The sequence below is a fragment of the Erpetoichthys calabaricus genome, chromosome 2, assembly GCF_900747795.2.
Source record: "Erpetoichthys calabaricus chromosome 2, fErpCal1.3, whole genome shotgun sequence".
In the NCBI taxonomy this organism is placed as follows: domain Eukaryota; kingdom Metazoa; phylum Chordata; class Cladistia; order Polypteriformes; family Polypteridae; genus Erpetoichthys; species Erpetoichthys calabaricus.
The window spans coordinates 349,808,949-349,832,347 of NC_041395.2; the positions used below are offsets into that span (position 1 = coordinate 349,808,949).

The 23,399-nt window shown below is 46.3% G+C and overlaps 1 protein-coding gene across 1 annotated transcript; it reads left to right on the forward strand.

Moving 5' to 3' along the window:
- Positions 1–576: 576 nt before the first annotated feature.
- Positions 577–23,058, forward strand: syt19 (synaptotagmin XIX). Its single transcript, XM_028796157.2, has 7 exons — positions 577–1,029; positions 8,275–8,517; positions 9,055–9,152; positions 10,102–10,518; positions 17,832–17,951; positions 19,727–19,838; positions 21,863–23,058. The coding sequence occupies exons 2-7, from the start codon at positions 8,343–8,345 to the stop codon at positions 22,168–22,170; spliced, it is 1,230 nt and encodes a 409-aa protein (XP_028651990.1). The 5' UTR covers positions 577–1,029; positions 8,275–8,342; the 3' UTR covers positions 22,171–23,058.
- The last annotated feature ends 341 nt before the right edge of the window (positions 23,059–23,399 follow it).

Here is a 23,399-nt window from a genome sequence, read left to right on the forward strand (position 1 = left end):
GCAACTGATTGGCGCAAGAGAAGGTTGGTGAAGGGAATATGACTGGCACCCAGCCGCCCACTGATTGCACCTGGCCATCCTGCATAGCCCCTCTTCTCAGTTGTCCATACCAGCCATTGGCACCAGTCAATTCAGGTCAGTTTCTTCCCACAAGCCCTAAGGCTGAGGAGCAGTCAGTCATCAACAATTTGAAATATTCTAACGTAATGAACAGTGCGTGTGTCCATCCGTGTGTGTGTCCGTGTGTGTCAGTGTGTGTGTGTGTGTGGGTGTGTGTGTGTGTGTGTGTCCGTGTGTGTGTGTGTGTGTGTGTGTCAGTGTGTGTGTCAGTGTGTGTCGGTGTGTGTGTGTCCGTGTGTGCCATCGGACACCAGCGCTATGTGAAGTCGGCTCCCGTGTCGAGATGTTTACGGCCGTCTGTCCTGCGCAGACATTCCGCTGAATTCCACTCGACGAGGAACTTGAAAGGCGCACAAACGAAGCAGAAGCGCTCGGTTAGAATGAAAGGGTGAGGCAGACCGGTCGTGTCGGTGGCGGCGGACCGGGAAGTGTCCTTTGTGCTGGAACTCGGCGGCGTCCCGGCAGCACCAGAGTCGCCCAGCAGGTTTCCGCCGGCGCCTCCTCCTCCTCCTCCTCCTCGGATGTTTGAATTCCTCGCTCCATTTTTTTTTCCTCATCTTTGCGTAGCGCCCGCGATTTGCCTGCCTGCCCTTTCTTATCGCTCGTGTTTGCATGGCAGGCTCCGGTAAAGGCTGCACCTGACACCGAAGTTGTATCTGCGACGGCGCTACTCGTCAGAAGAAAAGAAAAGAAAAGAAAAGAAAAGAAAAGAAAAGAAACGAAACAAGTGCGGGGCCGCAGAGGAGGCGGACCGCGGGGATGTAATTCCAAGAACTGGTCTGTCGGGTCGGCGATCTGCGCAGCACTCAAACAAACAAAACCTTCAGAGAAAATGGAGACGAGAGCCTCGCGCAGGTGGCAGCGCCGAGACGGGCACATCTAGGGGGGCGCCGTGCCCGCTGCCAGCCGGTAAGTAGCTGGCCGTTTCCATCTCCGTGCCTTTCTCGCTTGTTTGGTTTCACGTTCGTATTTCCTGAAGGGCATTTCTCTAACGTGTGCCATTAAATTTGCTCTGCCAAGTGAGGGAGTGAAGCCCCTCCGTGCCCACTTTCTGGACTGGCACATCACAGGTCTCTCTTCTCAAAGCTTGTGGTGAGTTTTGCACCTCCTCGCCACCATGTTTGAGTTTATTTGACTGGCAGCGGTTATTTTATCAAGTGCCTTTCAAACTGTGTCCTCTATGCAACTCAACATAAATGGACGACTGCTTATAGCAAAAGCCGCCATTGGACACTCCGTAGAACTGGAAATAATGGTGGCATTCCTGGGCACCACACTAAAGGCATCCCTTGCGGTCCAAGTGCCAAAACCTGCTGTGCCAGCCACGCTGCCCTGTTTTCTGGTCTTGTAGAGAGGATTTCCAAGTGGGCTCAATCAGCTTCAGGACCCAAACCACTAAGCTGGCTTTCTGAGGCTCCTTTCATTAAAGGAGATGTTTCTGTTTCTCTGTCACTGCAGCCTCACAGACAAAGAGACGGCTGTGGGTTCAAATGCCAGTCCCGTGTCGGTGTCCTGTGAGGGTTTATACGCCTGCTTATTCCATGTTAGGATGACAGGGAGGCAGACCTTTATTTTATATAGCGCCTTTCACAGAGTGCACTTTCCAGTGATGTTCAATGCATCATTAATTACTGAATTGAATTAACACGAGTAATATGAGGAAATACAAACGAGGAAGTGTAGAGATAAATTAACAGCTGACTAAAGGCCAACACAGCAATACAGGAACCTCCAAGTTCATTTTGAAGCTAACCTCTGGCAATGTGCCACCCATGGGCAACACCAAGGGGTCCAGAGGGCAGGAACCACAAAGCAGGGTGATGGAGCCACATGCAGGTCCTGGGTGAAGGTCCTGCTAGCGCCTGACGGTGCCGCCTGTACTCCACGGTTGTCTGGAGGTGCACGTTGCCCACTCCTTCAGGGGCATTAAAGTCATCGTTGGCCTATGGGTGACAGGGGCTTGAATGATCGAGCAGGACGTGTCCATTAATGTAATCATTAAAAGTTTGTACAGCGGGTACGCTGATTTGTGATTTCTCTTCCTTAAATCGTGTCATGTATTTGTATCTCTTTGGGCATGGTGCCCAATGGTGCCCAGGGATGGTTACGTGTTGCACGTTTCTTGGCTTGAAAGTAAGAATTTCATATGTGGGACAATCCAACAACTAAAACTACTAATGGAGTGTTTGGACAGCGAGAGGGAAGGCGTCAGGGGACTCAGTGACAGGGAACTTGTGGTCCTGGTGTGAAAAGCTGAGTGACCCTCAGTTAGGTGGACATTTTCAGGCCATTCTCCGTCTTTGGCTTTTGTTTTATTAATTAATCGTGGATTTGTGGTGATCTCTCAGAGTTGGCAATCTATAAATATGCAACTCAGATGTCCTCACCCACTTTGTCAGGTGTGTGATGTTGATCTGTGCCCAGTGAAGGTCTGGGGAGGGCAGCAGACTTGATAGTGTGTGGTGGCACAGAGAAGCCGTAGCCATTGATCCACACAGCAGCACTCACACTTGGTAATTGTAGGCGGTGAGATGGTAGAAGAGAGGAGAGGAGAGGAGCCTCAGACTAGTGATGCCATGGACGCTGCGACATGGTGCACAACTCAAACGGTGGTGAAGAGATGGAGGGGTAGCTTGCAGGATTGGATATCTAGAGCTGGAGGTCACATGAGACCCTGTTGAGATGTGTTTGTGGGAAGCTGGGAGACATCATTGAGTAAGGCAGTGAGCTCCTGCGTTATGGATGTGTGTCCTCTTCATCCCGAGCCTGGCATCATTGGCAAAATCATCGGAATAGGAAGTGGTCCAAATTGTCACAGTGGCAACAAGGAGACATGGAGGTCCACCACCTGACACAGGCTACAGAGAACCACAGAACCTCGTAGAGCACCTGTGTCCAGGGATATGGCCTCCATTTTGGGGCCTCCCACAAATACAGAGGAGGAATGCAATTGGCTGTCTAGCATACGGCCCCACCCACACAAATCTGAAGCATAAGATCACAAGGAGTGTAGTCCACCATCTGGCTGGATTGTGTTGTCCATGGAGTGGAGTCTGAGTGTTGATGACTGCAACCACAAATCATCAGCAGCCATTTTTAGTGGAGAGCGAAACGGCAAAAGGAAACTCACAGATTAGCTTTGTAGTGCGAAATAAATGGAGCTTTCAGGCCATTAGCACACACACGCTCTTCGACAGAATTTCTTCTGGTGCAGAGTGTGGGAAGGGGATGCAGGTAAGGAGAAGTGACCAGTTAATGGCCATTGGCCTGGACATGTGGCCATCGATAAGCTTCCGGGAGGATCCTGGCCTGGATCAGCTTGCATGGTTTGGGGACAGTGAGGGCGGGTGGCGTCACCTCTGACCCCGAGTGAGCGTGAGAACAGCGTAAGAGTGCAGCGTGAGCATGTAGGAAGGCGGTGAGGCTGGTGGGAGCACATGGAGCTGGCAGTGTGCTCTGGGGGTTAAGGCTTTGGACCTCGGACCCTCGATCCTGCTACTGACACCACAGTGTGACCCTGAGCGAGTCACTTCACCTGCCTGGGCTCCAACTGGAAGGTGAAAGAACTGGAACTGATTGTACCGTACATCTTGAATAAAGTAAAGGCCTCAACCAAATAAGTCGTCAGGGTGGCGGTGGAGGAAGTTGACAGTGGAGTGAAATTGGCAAAGTCTTTAAAAACAAAACTCACAGACCAAAAGGAGCGAGTGCCATGGGAGTGAAAGGCCGCTCTGAGTCAGAATACAAAGGAGCGCTGAGAGTGTGAGGACAGATGGGCAGACGGGCAGACGGGCAGAGGACTCAGATCCGCATGTTCAGAAGCGATTGTGTGAACCGGTCCCACTGCTCACTGATGCTCTGCCGTTCTTCAGGTTTTTCTGCGTTCCTTGCACTCCTGCTGATTTGAGGAATTGCGAGAGTTTGGCTGAAGGCTAAGTGCAGACTTCTGGTTTATTTAAAGATGCCGAGATGTGAAGCGTCCGCCCTGACGAGGAAGGCTGCAATTAGAAAGGTTTGAAAAGGCTGAATGCTTGGAATGCCTTAAAGCGAAAAAGAAAATATAAACACGACTTCCTTCTACAAATCGGGATGTGACGCTCCGGGTGTCCGTCCTTGGCAAAGGATAAAGTGTCACAAAGGCCATTAAAAAGTTTAGATAGTAAGAGGCCTTCTGATGGGGAGTCAGTGAATTCAAATGCAAAATGACCCCCCGTAACGGACAAGGCAATAAGCTGGCTGAAGGTGTGTTGGGGCCCGAGGGGTTCGTGTCCCAAGGTGTGTAGGGTGGCATGTCTGGTCACACAGGGCCCACTTTGGGACGTTCACTGCAGTGTTGGTTGTGCTCCTCACGGGTCACTTGCTAGTTTTCGTTTTACGAGGTCCTCTTCCTGTCGGCTCACACACACTTGACGTCTTTCCGACTCTTTTCTCTCCTCCTTCATCCTTCAAAATGGAGGACTGCTCTGTTCTCGCCTGATTTCGAGTTGTCTTCCTAACCCTAAGCATTGCTCACCTCCACTGGCCACTCCAGTATTTTTGCAGTTCCATTCCCAGTGAAACACTTTATGAGATTTTCTACATTTTTAGTGGATCTTGGACTTTCTCTTTTTTCCCCACCATCTCTTTAGGGTGTTTGGGGGGCTTTCCTCTCGAGGTGTCGGTGCCAGCTGCTCTTGAGGCTTTGACTCCCCGATTTCTGCTAACGTCCCTAGAAGTCCAGTCAGAAGTGTGAACTCGGTCAGGGTGACGCTGATGTTGTTCTCCGTCACAGCAGCTCTCGTGTTTGGCTTCTCTTTTTCCCGTCGTGTGATGTGCTCCTTTCTGTCACAGTGGTAGTGACAAGTAGTCTCATCCAGCAGCGTGGAGCGCCATGATGCCTTCTGTGCGGCTCGTCCTTTTCACATCCCCTGTGGCCTTCTCCTCCTCGCTGATCCTTCTCAGCTCAATCAGCGTTGCGTTTCTTTCTCTTTTTCTGTTTGCTTTCCAGTCCATTTTCATGAGCCGAGGGCCCGAGCAGAACAAGGGCTGCCACTTCCCACTTTAATGGGCACCTCTGGCTAACGTTGTGACTTTTGTCTGCTTTTTCGATAATCGCCCGTCTGCTCAGGGGCTTGGCTCATGTGGGGGCTTTGCATGTCCTCCTGCTGCCCGCACAGGTTTTGCTCTTTTTTTCTTTCTGGTGTCCAAGTGTACAGCCCCCCCCCCCCCCAAACTCCCCATAAATGGCAGCGCCTTTGTCACACTTTCGAGGTGGGACCTTCCAGAGAGCTGCAGAGACATGGCAGCATCAGTCATTTGAGGCTGACCGGTGGCTCCACCTGCAGGGTGCCTGTTGTCTTCGCCATCACGGCAGCCCCCCTCCTGGGTTCACAGCAGTGGGGGTCCCGGCCGGGTGCTCATTTGTCACTGTGAGACTTTTCTTTTTGACCGACGCTTGCTGCACCCTCCTGCTGCTGTTTCCGTGTGCAGACTGGGCAAGGCAGGCGGTCACATGGCAGGCAGCAGCTTTCCAAACAATACAACAATGGAGTGACTGAGTCAGCCATGGCACCCGGCAGCACATACTTGTGTGACAAGCTGAGGCCTCACGGGTGCCCGAGCAGCGCTCAGTCTGCAGACGTCCAAAGCCTCGTCATTGCTTCTCTGTCTTTTATAAGGTGAGGTAGCTTGGCGATCGACTTTTGTGCCCTTTGGGTGCCAATGTTATTTTGGAAAAGGTTTGTTTTGGTGCCGAATGGCCTGCTCTCGTCACTGCTCTTCTAATCTTGCCAGTCTTACACTGTGAAAGTCAGGCTAAGTGGGGGCAGAGAAGTCATCATCCAAAAACTGAACTTCATGATTCAGAGGAGAGCAAAAAAGATCCTCACCCACTGAGACCAACGTCTGGGGACAAACAGTGACAGACACGATCACCACAAGAAGGTGTACAGAAACACCATGTGGGCTCACCACATACACACAAAGACAGAGTTGGGGCAAACTCGGGCAGACGACGTCGTGAAGTTAGACATCGGCCCTTAGGACACAGAGTGGCACCAGTGCCCAGGTAACAGGAGCTCTTCTTCTATTAAACTTTAAAAGATCAGGCTGGTATGACTGGATGGACTCGGTGGGTGGCGTCACACCTGGTGCCTGACTGCAGTCGAAGGTGGTCTCTCTTTCTTTTTCTGTCCCCTGCCATGGTGGTGGTCCATTGGATGAGCTTCAGCTTTCACCTCACACTTCTCTCCATTGACTGATGGGTGTGTGAAAGTGTCTAAGAGTTGTCAGGATTTGCCAGGCTTAAAAATGAGGTGAGCCTCTGATCCAGTAGCCACACCGGGTGGCACCACTGAATGACGTGGACACTTCATCAGTCTTACTGAGCTGACATTGTGGACTTGCGGACTTCTTTATCAAGTACCTTTGGGCTGAGGTCCTCTGAGGATTTCCTACAGCGTATTTCGTGTTCCCTGATGTGCCTCATGTATCACATCGCTGTTTTGTCATTGATGTGTGACGCCATTAGCATGGCACGTTATTTACTGCCACAACACACGTCATGGTCCATATCTGAATTAAAACAACAAAACAAACGTTTGGCACGTCGTCTTATTTAGTTCTGATTTTCTAGTTGTGTCTCGGTGGCCTCAGCGGCGCGCAGGGTGGCCTGTGGTACGGGACTGTGGTCGACGCACTCGGCTGTGCACTTCTGGTACGGAGACCTCGGACTTCACAGGGGCAATGGGGGGTCCCACTTGGCTTTGCCCAGCTATCTGAGGGTCGTCGTGGGTTGCCAGTCCTCTTTATTTATGTTTTGTGTCTCAACAAGGCTCCTGGTGATGCCTCACATGGCATCTTGTGGTCACTTTTTATGGAGAGAGGACTTTGTATGTTTGGCATTGAGCAGAATCCGTTCAAAGTCTAAAGTTCTAAATCTGGGGCTCTTCTTTCATGACCGTGATGATGTCCGCCCGTCTGATCACTTAGATGGCCTGCCTTCAATTTCACCGCTGATGCTGATCCTCAGGCTTTGTTTCTGTGCTGCTCTTCTGCTTTCTCTACTCCTTCTTCAGCATTTGCTGGTATGTCACATGCGCTTCAATGGCAACGCGGGTCTGGACGGCAGGTCTGTGTGCTCCGGTGGAGTGTAGGCAGCCTTGTGCGGCTTTTGTGATTTACATGTTAAGTTGTATGGAGTCTCTTGCAGGTTTGTTATTGCACTCCTTGAACCTTATGCAGTCTGCGCTTTGTGTCCCCGGTGGTCCAGAGGTGCTCTCTGTCTCTCATCCCACTGTGTACTACCACAAGGCTGAGGTGACAATAAAAGGTCTAAGGTACGGTCAGGGCCTGGCTTTGAAAGAGTGCCCACTTTGGCTGACGTTGTCCTTTTTGACCTCATGTCATTCTGATCTCTGGGAGGACGATGTCAAGGTTAAGACGAGATGTGCTCAGATCTGGTGAGCAGCAGCCGTCCCAAGTCCCCGCCATCTTGTTTATGAGAAAACAGAAAGCAGGACTGGTAAGCAGAAGCAATTGGACACGCCAGAGCCGAGTCTTTGTATCAGTAAACCAGTCGACTTCCTCATCTATGTGACTACAAACTGGCAAAACGAGAATTTGTTAGTAAAAAAATCATTATGAGGGTCCTCCGAGCTCTGGGACACAGAGAAGAGCCTGGGCTTATAGTCTCAGAGAGTCCCTTAGGAGTCTCCCACCCACTGGCTTTAAAATAGGAAAAGTCCAGGAGAAGCTGGGAAGGATAAGGAGCGGCAGTCTGCTCAAACTGAAGGAATGACCAAGTAATCGGGATCATGGACGAAACCTTAAAGAAGCCCCTGTTAGTGTCAACCTGCTCTCGTGTTGTTTTTGGCTCTTCCTGCTGCTCATGGAAGGAACAATCAGAGCATCAGGAAGTCCAATTTGTGCCCATTTCTCCTTTTTTATTGTGTTTACATCATTCTGTTCTCACAAAAACACTTTTAACAAATCGGCAGAAAGTACAAAAAGGAGCAGACAGGCTGAGTATACCGAGGACGTGTGCTGCCACCTAGTGGACACTGACTGACTCATCATGGCCATGAAGACCTCAGTGGACTCTGTAGGAATAAGAAATGAGAGCTCTACTTAGAAAAATAATAACTGGAATATGACTGTGTTTTCTCTCTGTTTTAGAAATGGCTTCTCCAGAGCTGTGACCCTCTGCTTCAGTCTCTTTTAAGGTATCTGCTTGCAGCGTCGTCATGGGCTCCTTCAGCGAATTGCAGCTCCTCTTCACCAGTCTCAGACTGCCATTTGCAGATGAAACCAAATATGCAATTCTGGCCTTTTCTGTCACTCTGTTTACCATTGCAATGGTCATTCTGGCCTGGCAAATCTACCGCCACTGTAAAGGGGGGCCGAGGCGCACATCGACAGGTAAGTGCCATGGGGGGCCGTCTACCAGTGGGTTCAGATCAGGCCTAAAGATCACTCTATCGATTATATAGTGCCTTATCTGTGTCAATCTATCTATCTATTATATAGTGCCTTCTATCTATCTATCTATCTATCTATTATATAGTGCCTTTCATCTATCTATCTATCTATCTATCTATCTATCTATCTATCTATTATATAGTGCCTTTTATCTATCTATCTATCTATCTCCAGCTGTGGACTTTGGGTTGTGGGTCAGGGTGCCAGGGTGGCATCACATGGTGGTGAGACCCTCTCTTGTAATGGCGTGTGCTGTATCATACTGTAGGTAGCTTTATCGGGTCAGTATTGTTTTATGCGTTGGAGAATATTTTTCAAGTTTTAACATTAATATTTAAGGGACAGTTTTCAGATCTGGATGACCATTGTAAGGAAGTTCTAATGGATGATTTACTGTTAATAAGGGCGTCTTTATGATGGAGTCGTTGTCTGCAAGGCAGCTTAGTCCCACTTCATGCTCTTTTCTCATTTTTCTAGCTGAGGTCTTCATGAACGTGGACTCCAAACCCGCCAGTGGCCTGTACTTTGAGACAGCTGACAAGCGGGGCTCCGATGCTCGAGACGGCGATTATAAGGCAAGTGGCTCTCCCCCGTTGTTGGTTTGAGTTTTGACACAGCAAGCACAAAGCAGGGGGATTTCATTTGATTTGAATTATTTCTTTAACTTAAAGTCGGCCCTCATTTGCTGCTCACCTTTAGGATTGCGAGGCCAGGGCTCATTTCTTGTCTTTAAGTTTATTTTATTTTGAAGTAGCCAGGACACCCGACACTACCTGCGTGGTAAAACATTTTGCCCCAAACCAAATTGCCAGTGTCTAAACCCAGCGTGGGCAGAATGTTGCCATTGTGTGCCAAGTAGCACCACACTGTTACGTAAATCGTGGCAGCAGTCCCTGAACAGGCAGCACTTCTTGAACTGAAGCCCGGCCTGTGCCCTGCCCTGTCCAGATATACAGTTTGGTGGATTTGCAGCCTGACATTTCAGACGAGATGTTTGCTCGCCCCTGCTGTAAAGACATTTCCCTTTGGGATAACTAAGTCTTTGTAAACTCAAGGCCCGGGGCCACAGCTTGGCCAGAGTCTGGGTCACTCGGTGGTCCCTCACCTCATCCTCCGAGGCGTCACCCATAGGGCACAGAAAATGGCAGCACATTTAAAGTTCCAGTACAGCATTAACCAATGATAGAAAATAGTAAGAGAAGTGGAGTGAATGTCGGACAATGTAACCAAACTAATTTAGATTTGCCGATTGAAGTCCAAATGACATCCAAGGCTGCGCTTTTGGAAGTCCTGTGCTTTGTGTGGAGAGTTGTTTTAATGTCAGCCTACTGCTTCAGCTGTTATCTAGCGGATAGCAAGTCCCGAGGTTTACTTCTGGCCTGCTCACGGTCTCTGTCAAGTTCGGATCCACACATTTGACACCTTTCTTAAGGGTGCTGTGGTCTCCTACAAACATACAAAGCCGTTGCTCAGGCCTGCTCCTTATAACAACTGAAAGCCTCACTGGAAACATCTTCTTTGCAGGTGCAAAAGCTCCAAGATGAAATTGACAAGCTGAGCCGTTGCTTGTCCCCAGCACCTTCTTCTGGGGATCAGGACAGCATTGATCTGGACATTGCGACCGATACAGAGACTGAGACCGATGGTGAAGTGCTGGGTGCCCAGAAGACCAAGCTGAGAGGGTCTCTGCAGTACGACCACCAGGAGGCGCAGCTCACCATCGCCGTTCTGGAGGCACATGACCTCCCAGGCCACTGTACCGAGCCCTTCGTGAGGGTGAAGCTTCTCTCGGGCCCCGATGACCAGCAGCCCAACGTTGTGCGAGTTGCCCAGCAGTGGGAGACCCGTCTGGTGAAGAACAGTCGGAACCCTCTGTATGGTGAGCAGTTCTGCTGCCAAATAATGGAGAAGGAGCTCAGGAAGAGTGTGGTGAAGTTCGAGGTAAGAAGTCATCTTAAGCACACTTTAAGCACAGTCAAGCTTGTCGGCCCTTGTTTGCTGAGCTTTCTCAGGGGATGTGAAAAAGTAAATACACCCCATGGGAATGGCTGACTTTCTCAACATGTCTGGGAAGGCAAACAGTAGATCTTCATGCAAACATTGATACAGACAGAGGCGATATCATCACACAAATGACCATCACATTGACGCGGAGTATTCGTTCTTATATTACAATGAACAGAAACGTAGATATGTGATGTGGAAGAAGGAAGTCCACTCCACAAATCCATCCAATCAGAATCAGGTGATTCAGGTTAGGGGCCAATGATAAGAACTTTCTTGGGGGTCTGACTGCCATATTTAAAATGTAGATATTGAGGGTCTGGTGTTGTCTTTGCTATCGACATGTTTGGTGACAACATGCCAAGATCAAAAGAGCTCACTTAGGCCCTCAGAATGCCTAGGAGTCTGGCAAGGGATTTGAAAGATGGACAAATGATCTGAAGTCAAACATTGAAAATCATCTACAAGTGACATCGATCTCAAACAACTGGTAATTTGTCCAGGTCTCCAAGAACCCCCAAATTCCTTCTTGGAATCTGCAAGTATGTCTGGCACAGGTTTGTGCCCCAGTGTAAGCGTTTACAATCAGAAGGAGTTTCACAGATTTGAGCTGCATGCGAGGTGTGTCAGGAAAAAGCTGTTGCTGTCCAACAAGAACATTTGAGCAAGACTACAGTTTGAAGCTGAACATTTCAGGAAAGACCAGGCCTTCTGGAACAGCATGTTCTGGACAGATTAATCGAAGAAACAGGGCGCATGTCTTACAACATTTCAGCAGAAGAATCTCATAGCAGCTGTGAAGCATCCTGGTGGAGACGTTCTGGTTTGGGGCTGCTTGGCTCCCTCAGGGCCTTGGCAGCTTGCAGTCGTCGAGTCAACTATAAATTCTGCATCATATCAAAGTTTGCTTGAGGAGAATATGAGGCCATCGGTCCAGAAATGGACCTTTCAACATGATAACGACTAAAGCACACTGGCAAAGCCTTCAAAGAATGGCCAAAGAAGAAGGCATGGACGGTTATGGACTGGCCTGGTCAAAGCCCTGATTTGAATCCCACTAAAATGTTGAAACAGACAGGACATGCCAGAAAACCCACAAGCATCGTGCAACTGAAGGAATGTTTCATGGTGGAGAAACATGTCATCAAGTCAATGGTGGGCAATTAGGCAAAACGTCTACAAGGAATACATTCTCTTACGGGGGCAACACCAGCTTCTGAGGCCAAGGGTGGACTCCCTTTTTCCCGTTACATCGCTTGATAGTTTTCTTGAATAAATAATTGAAAAGGCACATATTTCTTTTTATTCAAGTATATCCCCTTTATCTGTGGGCCCGGCTTTGATGAAGATCTGCTGTTTGCCTGGTCAACACCTTCCATGGGGTGCACTGATGTTTTAGTGAGGGTGGTAGTTTAGAAAGAGGTTCTTGAGGTGGAGTGATGAGCCCTGACTGACTCTTGTGAGCTGCCCTCTTTAGTAGCAGTAGCCGCGCCATGTGTTTCTCCGCATTGACACACGTGTCATGCATTTCCTCGTTTGGAGCTCACACTTCATGAATGGATACGTCAAGGCCTGATGAAAGATGCCAAGTGAAAAATACGCTGAGCCGTAATAAGCAAACATGCAGAGCGTATGTACTGAAGTAGCTGACTGATGTACTTACCGACACACTAAACTCTCGTGTAACGGAGTTGATGTTTTTATCTTCTTGCTTATTTTTGCCTCCCAGACGACATTTAAATTTGACTCAGTAACTCCCTCTAGAGACCACAACTGGTGTATCAGATTGATACAAAGGCCCTCGACAGTCTTACTTATTTACTTACCCACCTTCCCTGTCGCTTACCTTCACAATGCAAAATGACTTTGCGGCCCTGACTCCTCCAGTCTCTCTTACTTTTCTCGTTTTAACGCCATACTTGGAAAGCAGTGACTGGCCAGCCTGCTGCAGGCTGATCTTAAATATTTACTTTGGCTTCCTGTAAGACGGCCATATCTGACTTCCGTGAGCTAAGCTGTGATAACTTGTTTTCTTCTTCTTAATTTAAGGCCCTTATCGTTTCCAGTTTTGCAATCTGGTTTTTCTTTTTTACATTTCTTGATCTTTAATAACTCACCATTTTCTTCTTGTTTTCATTGTTCTGTGTTTCCTTTCAAAGTTGTACTTTGTTCTGCTTGCATTTCACTGACATACTGCAGCCAATAACATGTCGAAATAGCATTATAAGCCTGAAAGTAATAAAACGGAGACTCTGTCCACCTATCATGTCCCACCCTAACGAGGTTAAGACCCTCACATCTCATAGTGCCAGGCCTCGGCCTATTTGGGCCTCCCTTCCACTAATATTCGCTTCAGCTCCTCCTCTTCCACTTGACTCTTACTCACTAAATGCACGTTGGCGGCTCCCTTTAATTTATTTGTGATGTGCGTTGAGGTAAATGTCCTGTGGTTACTGAGGTTGGCTTTTTACAAGGTGGTATAACATTGTGTTCAATATTTGTTTAATTTCACTGTAGAATTATAACATGCTTACTAGGGCTGCAACGATTAGTTGATGTAATTGACGACGTCGACTACAAAAAATCGTCAATGCGTCATAAGCAGAACCTTCAAATAGAGGCTCCAGTCACAAAGAACCACATTGGTTTTTGTAACTGCAGTGCACTCCATGAACGTCTGGGGTCAGTATCGTTTGTTATTGCTTGTCAAGACTGCACACAGTCCTACCAACGAAGAAGAACGTCTGAGGAGAAGAAGAATGTAGAGGAAAATAAACATGGTAGCAAAGGCGAGTTGGATAGAGGAGGAGGAAGGAGATGGAAAAAAATTGAGACAGAAACTTTCTGAAGTGAGGGAGCACTTCACCGAAAAAGACAAAAAAGTCGAATGCAGATAACGCAAAGCGGAGCTTCCTTTTCACGACAGCAGCACCGCGATGCACGAGCACCTGAAACGCAAGCATCCTGGAGCCGTGATGATGAGAGGTACGTTTTAGTGAGTAAAGTTAGCGTCACGTGTTAACGTTGCTGTTTGTACTGTAATGTGCACATCAATGATAGTTAACCCTTAAACCGACACATACTTGGGGGTTAATGCACTTCTGGACGCCAAATACTTTTTAGCTGCACTTTTTAAGTAAGCGTCACAATTCATAAAGAAAATGTGAAATTTTAATGGAAGACGTATTATTTTTCATGCAAAGAGCATCACAATTACTGCAATGCTGATCATTTTACACACTGTCAATGAACTGTAAATACTTTAAAAAAAAACGACTGCAACAATCTATTATTATATGTTCACGGTGCAAGTGACGCCATCGATTCAGTAAATCACCGAGCCGACTGCACGCAGGCACACAGAGGTAAAGGCTGATGACTGCAGGCTCGTCTAGTGCAGCGGCTCGATCCCAGAGACAGTGAGGCTGCAGTTCTGTTGTGAGCTCAGAGAATGTACGGCACGGACTCATCAGCTCCGGCGTGCTGCCACATTGCTCTGTGAAGCAAGTATAGCCAGTTGTGGAGTTCAATGAATGTACGTCGCCACATATACTCGCCCCCTGCGTGCTTCCAAATTGCACTGTGACTCTAGCCGATTGCGGCGGCTTAAGTCATTTCTGTTAGGTTTGCTGACGTCTTTAGAGCTAACGTACAGTAAACGAGTGAGTAGGAGAAGCGGAGCCGTCCTAGCTTTTTTTTCTTCTTTTTTCGTATAATATTTGAATAGTAAACTGTCTCTAACTAATGTCAGGTGACTTGTGATTTGGAGTATATCAGTAATTAGCTCGTTACGTATTTTACTCCACTATTTTTTTATTTTGGCATAATGTAGTACATGATGTGATAAACTACAACACTTTTCCTTCAGAGTGTGATGATTTAAACATCTTTCTCTGTCTGTAAACTCATTCTTGTGTATTCCTGCGACCTCCACTCCCTCGGAGCGTCTCCTCTCAGCAGCGGTGAACATCGTCTCAAAGACGAGCGCCAGCCTCACACCAGAGCAGCTCGAAACACTCACGTCCCTGCACTGCAATCAGGAATATATGAACTGAATCTTGTATAAACTGTACATTATTGTTTTATTTGATTTGAATTGAAGCTTTATTGAAACTTTTGGACTTTAAGACACAGCAGGGCCCATTTTTGGTTAAGTTAAATGCACTTGTTTGTTGTTTAAAGACTACTTTAGTGCACTTTAGTTTGTATTGTTTAATGTATTTCTTTTTTATTGTGATGGTCACACTAATAGAAAACATCGGATTATTTTCAAATTCATGTTTCACTGGTTGTTATTTTAATTTGATTTTTATTAACTTTAATCGTGTTCATGCAGAGACATCAGGGTGACATTCACAGGTGGACAGACGTGAGCAGATGAGGTAAGACAGGCACTGGAGCCCAGAAGAGAATGTGCAACCACAGGTCACAAGCATCAGAATAGACAGGCATGAAATAATCGACTGATCATTAAAAACAAAATGAACGATTAGTCGCCTACCTAAACAATCATCAGTTGCAGCCCTAACACTTACATGACTGATGGTTAGCGTTTCAGACACATTGCTGCACTTATTTATTGTTAAAAAAACAATTCCAGAGTGCAAGTGGCACAGTGCTCTGATATTTACAAGTACAGTGTGTGCCCATGGAATCTGTGCCAGGTGTGCATTTGGGGTTGGCACCTTGGGTGATCTCACCCCTCATCATTAGTACCTCCGTTTAAGCTGCCACGCCGTCTTGTCTTTCCTCGTTTACCACATTATGGCCTTACCTGCTGCCTGCTGTGTTTTATTGTGACTTCAACTCTCCCATGAAATGCACCCAACATCAAAGGTGCCACTGAAGCTCGTAGTGTTTTTTATTTTCTTTATGGGGATTAGGAGGAAATGTCCAAACCCGCAATGTAAGTCTTACCTGAAACGTCTTATTCATTTCATATCTGGTAGGCAGTGTGGTGCAGTGGTTAAGACTTTGGATGCTGAGGTTGTGAGTTCAGACCCCACCACTAACACCATGTGACCCTGAGCAAGTCACTTAGAAAAGAAATGTAACCAATTGTACCTCAAATGTTGTAAGTCGGCCGAGTATGTAAATGTCTCTCTGCCCTAAGTGTGCCCTGCATGTTCAACCCTGTGCAGCTCTAATGACCACTGACTGGAACGGCCTTTGGTGTTACACTTCTTTACTTCAGCTGAGTTTGCCACTAATAGAGGGCTTCACACAAGTGTCCCTTTGGCTCTTAATGGACCACAGCAAAACAAGGAGTGAACAATCTTAACTTCTTGGCTTGCTAAGAGACATCAGGTTTAAGCTCTTTCTTAGAAATGACGTATATTTGTATCTAAACAAATAGCAAAACATATAAGCAAAACAAAGAATTCTAAAATCTGGGTGGGTTACATGAAAAGGGTATGGCCACCATCCTATCCAGGAAGGTCATCCATCTATGGGGTCCATCCATTAACAGGGCCTCCCAACTGAGTAATGAGCTTTCCATCCCCGCCAGGATGCCATCCAGATTGTGTACTCCATGACAGCAGACAGAGGCTGACTACTGATGGCACAGAGGCTCCTTACCGCAGCTCTCCTGTGAGCTCCTCCTGAATGGCTGCCCTTCACAACCTGCCCAGACACCCTGTGCAGGAAGCTCGTTTCCGCTGCTTGTTTTCATTATTTAATCCTTTTGGTCACTACGTACACCTTGTGGCTTTCAGATTAGCTCTCTCTTCACCACCACTGACCGATACAACATCATCATGACTGCAGGTGCCAATTCTACTTCTCTGAGACCTCAGATGGTGCCCACTGTTAGCATGTTAATGTGCATCACAGGAAAATGAATGGAAAGAATGATGAATGACAATATTGAACAGCACATGGCAATTACAGGAGTTTTACTGAACAGTCAGCGTAGGCTCAGAAGAGGGAGGTCGTGTTTTACTAACAGGCTGGAATCCTATGAGGAAGCAAGAAAAGGATACGACCAGAGTGGAGAAGATGAGATTATTGATGTGGGCTTTCAGAGAGCATTTGATAAGGTGCCACATAAGAGGTGGGCATCAAACTAAAAGAAGGTGGAGTTTTGGGTGTGGTGTTAGATGGGTGCAGAATTGGCTCAGACACAGGAAGCAGAGGGTGATGGGGTGAGGAACCTCATCAGAATTGGGTGAAGTTAAGAGTGGTGACCAGCAGGGGGCAGTGCTAGGGCCGCTGCTATTTTTAATATAAATAAATGATTTAGATAGGAATATAAGGAACAAGCTGGTGAAGTTTGCAGATGATACCAAGATAGGTGGATTAGCAGATAATTTGGAATCAGTTAAATCATCATGGATGACTTGGACAGCAGACAGGCTTGGGCAGATTTGTGGAAGATGAAATTTAATGTCAGTAAAAGTAAATAATGACACATAGGAAGTAAAAATGTGAGGTTTGAAAATCGAGAATCCGCCTTATGAGAAGGATTTAGGAGTCACAGTGGACTCTAAGCTATCGAGTTCCTGTCAGTGTTGAGAAGCCATTAAGAAGGCTCACAGAATGTCAGGTTATATAGCGCCTTGATGTGTGGAGTACAAGTCACAGGAGGATCTGCTCAGCTTTCTAACACACTGGTGAGGCCTCATCTGGAGTCCGGTGGGCAGTTTGGGTCTCCAGGCTACAAAAAGTACATAGCAGCACTAGAGAAGGTCCAGAGAAGAGCGACTCGGCTGATTATAGGGGGGCTACAGGGGGTGAGTTATGAGAAAAGATTAAAAGAGCTGAGCCTTTACAGTTTCAGCAAAAAAAAATTAGTCCAGTGGATCGAGACCGTCATTTTAAAACAAGTTCATCAAGAACAGGAGGACACAGTTGGGAACTTGTGAAGGTAAATTTCACACAAACATTAGGAAGTCTTTCTTTACATAAAGAACGATAAACACTTGGAATAAGTGACCAAGTAATGTGGTGGACAGTAAGACTTTAGGGACTTTCAAAACTCGACTTGATCTTTTAATATGAACTGGACTGGTGAGCTTTGTTGAGCTGAATGGCCTCTTCTTGTCCAGAGTGTTCTGATGTTCACAGTTTACAGATGAGATCACCAGACATTGGAGTATATAGCATTTATTTATGTATTCCTATTTCTCCCTAAATTGTTACCTTCCATCTCCTCACTGATTGACAGCAGCACTGAATAGTCTTGAGTATTAAGATGTTGTGCTCCAGGGCTGCAGAGTTCAATTCCTTGTTGAATTTGTCTTTTTCAGGTGAGGGACTTTGACAGATACTCAAGGCACAGTATTCTTGGAGAAGTTCGACTCTCACTGGACTCTTTGAATGGATTTGATCCTGTGGAGTTTGTAGAGGTGCTCCAGAAGAGTAAAAAGGTTTGTAGAACGTCAAGATAACTTGCCAAGTTTGTCACCTAGAATTATACAGAAAATATCCTCTGCAGGTTTCCCTGGTGCCCTCCATTTCCCTCTAAGTGATGTCCGCCAGTCCAAGATTGCTTCCTCTCTTTCCTGGCATTTCTTGAAACTCGTTGTCTCTTTCTTTTCTGTTTAACCCGAACTTCTTCACTACATGTGACTCTCTTTTTTTAATCCATTATGATATCCACTTCAAGAGTCAACCTCCAGCAGCAGCAATCCTTTAACCCCATGTGGATGGCGACGCACTTTTCTTGTGATGTGTTTGTTTTCCAAGTCTTTGTGCCATAACACCACGTTCAGGGTTTTATTTTGGATTATCTGGGATTTTGAAATGTAAGCCTGATAACGTTTGAATTTTAGTCTTGTAATCCGGACTTTCTTTCCCAGTGGACAGGATCAACAACCTGCTTAGCAAGAGATTGACATAAGGACAGTTTTTGCCATCCAGACCTGACAGAAGTCATCAGACTTGCGGGTAGTTTTAGTATTTTAGCTAATGGAGCAACAGTGTGAGAGTCGCCTGCCGCACAGACGGTCTGACTGAGTTCTCTTTCATTTGCCTTTTTTGGGGTACCTGACGAAGGCCTAAGAGCAGGAGGTTACGTTAAGGAGGTGCTGTCCAGAAAAGAGCCTACTAATGCACTGTCTGAAGATGTGTGCCAGCTCTTCTTTGCTAATTGGGTCGTTACAGTATTTTGTGTATGGTAATGAGTAACTGTTGTTCATCTGTGATATTTGATAAAGTCGTCCCAAACACTTTGAGAGGTCTGTTTGGTTTGAATATTAGCAAACCCAGTGTGCTTAGAATAAAAAGAACCTTCTAAAAATATTTTCATGTTCTTTGAACAGAAGACTGGAGGAATAAACAAAAGCAAAACAAGGCCAAATTAAATGAAACTTGACTTAAGGTTAATTCAAAAGCTAAATGCCATTGTGATTATTAGAAACTCAGTTGAACTGTAAGACGGATATTTCTATGTGTCCAGATACAGACAAGCTCACAAAAATGTCACACCACACCTGCAGCAAGCATCGTGACAAAGTGTCCGCTACTTTCATTGACTGCAGAATATGGAGTCCCCATGTCCCTTGCTTTTCTAGTTGTAGCACCTCTTTCTGCCAGTAGATGGTGTCGGTAAGCCGCCACTGTCTTATTTGCATTCTGTGTTGAGTTTTATTGCCTGAACAAAATGGCCATCAGCTTGCTGCATTCACATGTGTTGGCAACGCATGAAGTCTCGTCATCCCACATTGTGTTCAATATGTGGATTGCTGGTCAGCCTTTCTGTGAGAATTGTGAGTTTGTTAGTGATTTGGTACTTGATCTGCTGAAAAAGAAATTCAAGTTATTTTTGTGACAATAGAAAGCAAACTAAACGCATTAGGCGTGTATCACACTGGCCCAATGTTTTCAATGTAATTATTTCATATCATGACACTCGAATCAGCATTGCCACACAACGTAGGAATTGAAGTAACAAAGTTGTCTTTGTATTGTCACACTGGGAGGTGATACTCAGCAAAGGGGTCCTCAACAAGAGTAGTGTGCCTTTGATCCATTCTACCAAAGAATGATTTATTAAAATGTTAAACCTCAGAGGACTCTGCTTTCTGCCTATAAATCTTTGTGCCTTTTTCTTTTCTGACTTTGCACCAATGTCTCAGTTTTTGTTTCGTTTCATCCTCTTTGATAACTCACTAGACACGTTTTATTCATTTTCTTATCTAAGGACGCAGTTGGAGAAACTCTGCTTTCTCTGAAATTCCTGCCCACTTCCCAAAGACTTGAAATAGGCCTTCTGAAGATAAAAACGGCTCGTCGGGACACTGATTCTAAAAAAGGTATGCAAAGTTTAATTTGTAAGCTAAACACTGCATCATTGAAATGGAACAATCTGAAATGTGTACACAAGATGTTTAGAGATTCAGCCTTAGAGCTGGCGGAGTATCCAGCGGTAATCACTAAATACATCAAACAAATGAGAACAGTCCGAATCACACCATACCAGAGCCTTTGGTGAGCAGGGTCAGCGATATCGACACATACGTACAAGAAGGGCGCTCAGCCACCCAAGACCACGCCAAGATCGAGTGGACAGAGTCAGCAGCATCTGAGATGTAGAGACGATGAGGCCGGCCATCCACTGTTTTAAAGCCAGTAGTAACCACTTCATCTGCGTCTACACCAGCATTGCTACGGACATTTTAAAATGGCTTGCTGATAGTAGGTGCCTTCTCCTCCTGTTACAAAGTCATATCAAGTAGTGGCTCTCGCTCTCGCTTTGACACTCTGGCACATTAAAGCCAACATTCCAGGTAGCTTGGACCACCTCCACTTTGCATATCACCACAGCCAGGTTACAGGGGATGCCATGTCCCCTGTACTTTATACCATCCTGGCACTCCTGGATAATTAAAACTGCTATGCCAAGGTTCTCTTTATGGACCATTGTCATTCTGGACTCTGATGGCCTGGACTTACTGTAGGAGCACAAGGGGCTTTTCGGTGCACTTTGGCAGCTGTATGTTCTCCACACTGACACCCAACACAGGGGCTCACAGGGTACGGCGCTGAGCCTCCTTCTGTACTCGTTGTTCACTTATGAATATGTGGCCAGACACGCTTCAGTTTCAGGCTTGTTTGAGATGTAGGGGACTGTCAATGGCTCTGTGGTCCCATCAATTATCACCTCCATTATTGCTATAACACTCTTTAAAGACCTTTCTGTCGGAGATAGAGCCTTAATTAACATAATCTTAGTGACAGCTTGTGGTGTATGTGACAAACCAAGTAACTCACTCCAACCAGTCTAAGTTTGATTTGGTCTTTAGTCATCGAAGGCAACTCTGTGTGCAGGAGAGCTGACAACCAAAGAACGCCAACCAGAAGTACAATTCATAGAATGCAGGAATGGAGAATAAAGTCCACAGGAGTCTCGAACCTCACAGATAGGAGAGACGCTTCTCTGTTATCTGTCCAGGGACATGGCCTTGTAAATTGACATCGTCTGGTGACACGATCTGTGACTGTGGTCGGCACATCTGACATATCCTATGACAGAAAGTCACATTGGCTTTAGCGGTGGGGGTCACCCAGCAGTGTCCACATTTAAATCCAGGCCGAAGACCCACTACTTCAGCATCTCTATTTTCCTGGATAGTTTGACCATTCACCTGTGGTTTGCCTACATCACCATCACGCCCTTGGCGTGTGAGTGTGCCCTGTGGTGGACTGTTCAAGGTTGGGGTCCAGTAGTGCTGGGATGGATTCTGGTTCCTCAACACTCTCTGAGTTAAGCAAATCTAAAAACCAATTTATAGATTATTACCAGCTATGAGTTTCCCTTTATACCTTCACTTGGCAAACGCTTCACTCCTGGTGGTTATCCAAAGACATAAAACATTTTGGGAACCTTTGGTATCAACTGTAATGGACGCCCCATTCAGGTCATCACATTAAACCTCAGCTATGGACACACGTGCTTTGTAACCTGGTGAAGGTGGCAGTGTCACCATGTGCCACAGCAGCATACCAAGAAACTTTGATTTTCACAGTAGTTGGCAGATTAGTAATGGACATTATAAAGTCTGAATGGCCAGGATCTCTGCTCTCACACGAGTGGCAGGTGTTCATCCTGGGATTGATGGCCCGTCTGCCTCTAAAGCTCCTGTGTCCTTCAGTTCCTTTACTTATCCTTAGTGTGCCTTTCGTGTCCACATACTTGAATGAAGGTAAAGTGGGTGCAAAGTCCTTAAGGATGCCCTACGTCTACATATACGTATATACATTCCTAAAGAAAAGGAGGTACAACATCTATGTGAACTGTTTTTTTGACCACTGACCAATTATTATTTGCTTTTTTCAGCTCTTTTTGCCAGAGTCTCCGTTGTCTACAATCAAACTAAACTGAAACATCAGAAGAGTCCTCTGAAGCTGAAGGAAGATGTCACCGTTTTCAATGAGGTCCTCACCTTCACTTTGCCTGATCCGTACATCAGGGAGTGCATTATCGGCGTGTCGGTGTACGAAATTTGCTTCGATAAGAAGAAGAACAAGCATCTAATTGGCCATGTCATTTTTGGGAAGAGAGCCAACAGTGAGGATGACCACTGGCAACTGATGATGCAGTCTCTCCGCCAGCCGGTAGCCAGGTGGCACCCTCTTCTGATTTAATGTCAGCATGCATGTGTCAGAAAAAGAAAAGGATGACAAAGAAGGACAAGTTTGTCTCATCAGTCTTTACCTCCCATACAGACGTGAAGTTGAGCTGCAGACCCTCAGACACACTCACCATGATGGCCTCACCAGGTTTATAAAGCGCATGCAGACATTCATTTAGGAGGCCTTAGCCCTGATGAGTAAGGGCGGTCATGGACATCCCAGAAATACAAAAAAATGTCACATCCCCTCTGCAGCCGGAATTCTGAAGTTTGTGATCCATGAAGGAGAGCAGCAGTCCAGAAGCAGCTCTGGAGCTCAGACGTTGACCTGCTTGCTTTGGGGTGATGAATAGCAGGGGTTCAGACATTAAAGACGATGAATGACACAGCGCAGGGACATTTCACCTGCCATGATGGAACCCCAAGGGATTTGATTGTCTTTGAGTTAAAGTGACCTGATTATATTTAACCAGAATTATGAAGAAATCAGCCGGGACGAGGTAGCAATCTGTCTTAGAAAATGAAGGCTTAATCAGAAAGGACCACATAGGACTGGACCAAAGTTACTGGGTTTATACTGTATGTCCACCTATAGTGCCTTTCATACGCATCTGTCCATATTGTGCCTTTCTGTTATTATATAGTGTCTTTCTTAGCCGTCTGCCTGCCTTTTATAAGGTGCCTTTAATGTCAGTTTATTTGAACTTTGCTCTGCTGATTCCGCTTGCTTAGCCAGAATTCCAGCAGTTACTTAGGGTGTCAGCAGGCCGGGCCGCCTGTGTAATGCTGGGCTGGTGTTGTTGTGCGGTCATCTTGTGTCCTTTCTGTTTTATCAAGAGATCTCTGATCAACAAGTTGAATTTTTATTGTGAACCCCACATAAAGGAACTTTACAAGTCCAGATCTATCGATGGTAGACATTTTTATTTCATGACAGGAATGGATGGTCACCCTTATCATTGGAGACCACTTAAGAGCTGACGTGGCACTTCTGTTGAGGGAGCCCAGTTGATTTAACAAACCTGAGAGTGGCTTTCAGGTCTTTGTATTCTTCACTTACAGCCAACTCAATATTTCGATTGTTCAGTTAAACTCAGATATTTGCCTATAAACGTTTCATGTTCAGATCCTTGTCACCTCTTCCAGTTTTTTGGAGCTTTATGAGTGTGACCTGTGGCCCAGATGGACTCTTGGGGGTCTTCTTTGAGCCCATCTGTCACAGACACACTTGGCACGTTGTGC

Bases quoted from the DNA above. Each gene is read 5' to 3' on its own strand.
- syt19 (XM_028796157.2), top strand. From the start codon at position 8,343: ATGGGCTCCTTCAGCGAATTGCAGCTCCTCTTCACCAGTCTCAGACTG. The intron at 9,153-10,101 runs GCAAGTGGCTCT...TCTTCTTTGCAG, and splicing joins CTCGAGACGGCGATTATAAG to GTGCAAAAGCTCCAAGATGA. The intron at 10,519-17,831 runs GTAAGAAGTCAT...TGTCTTTTTCAG, and splicing joins AGAGTGTGGTGAAGTTCGAG to GTGAGGGACTTTGACAGATA.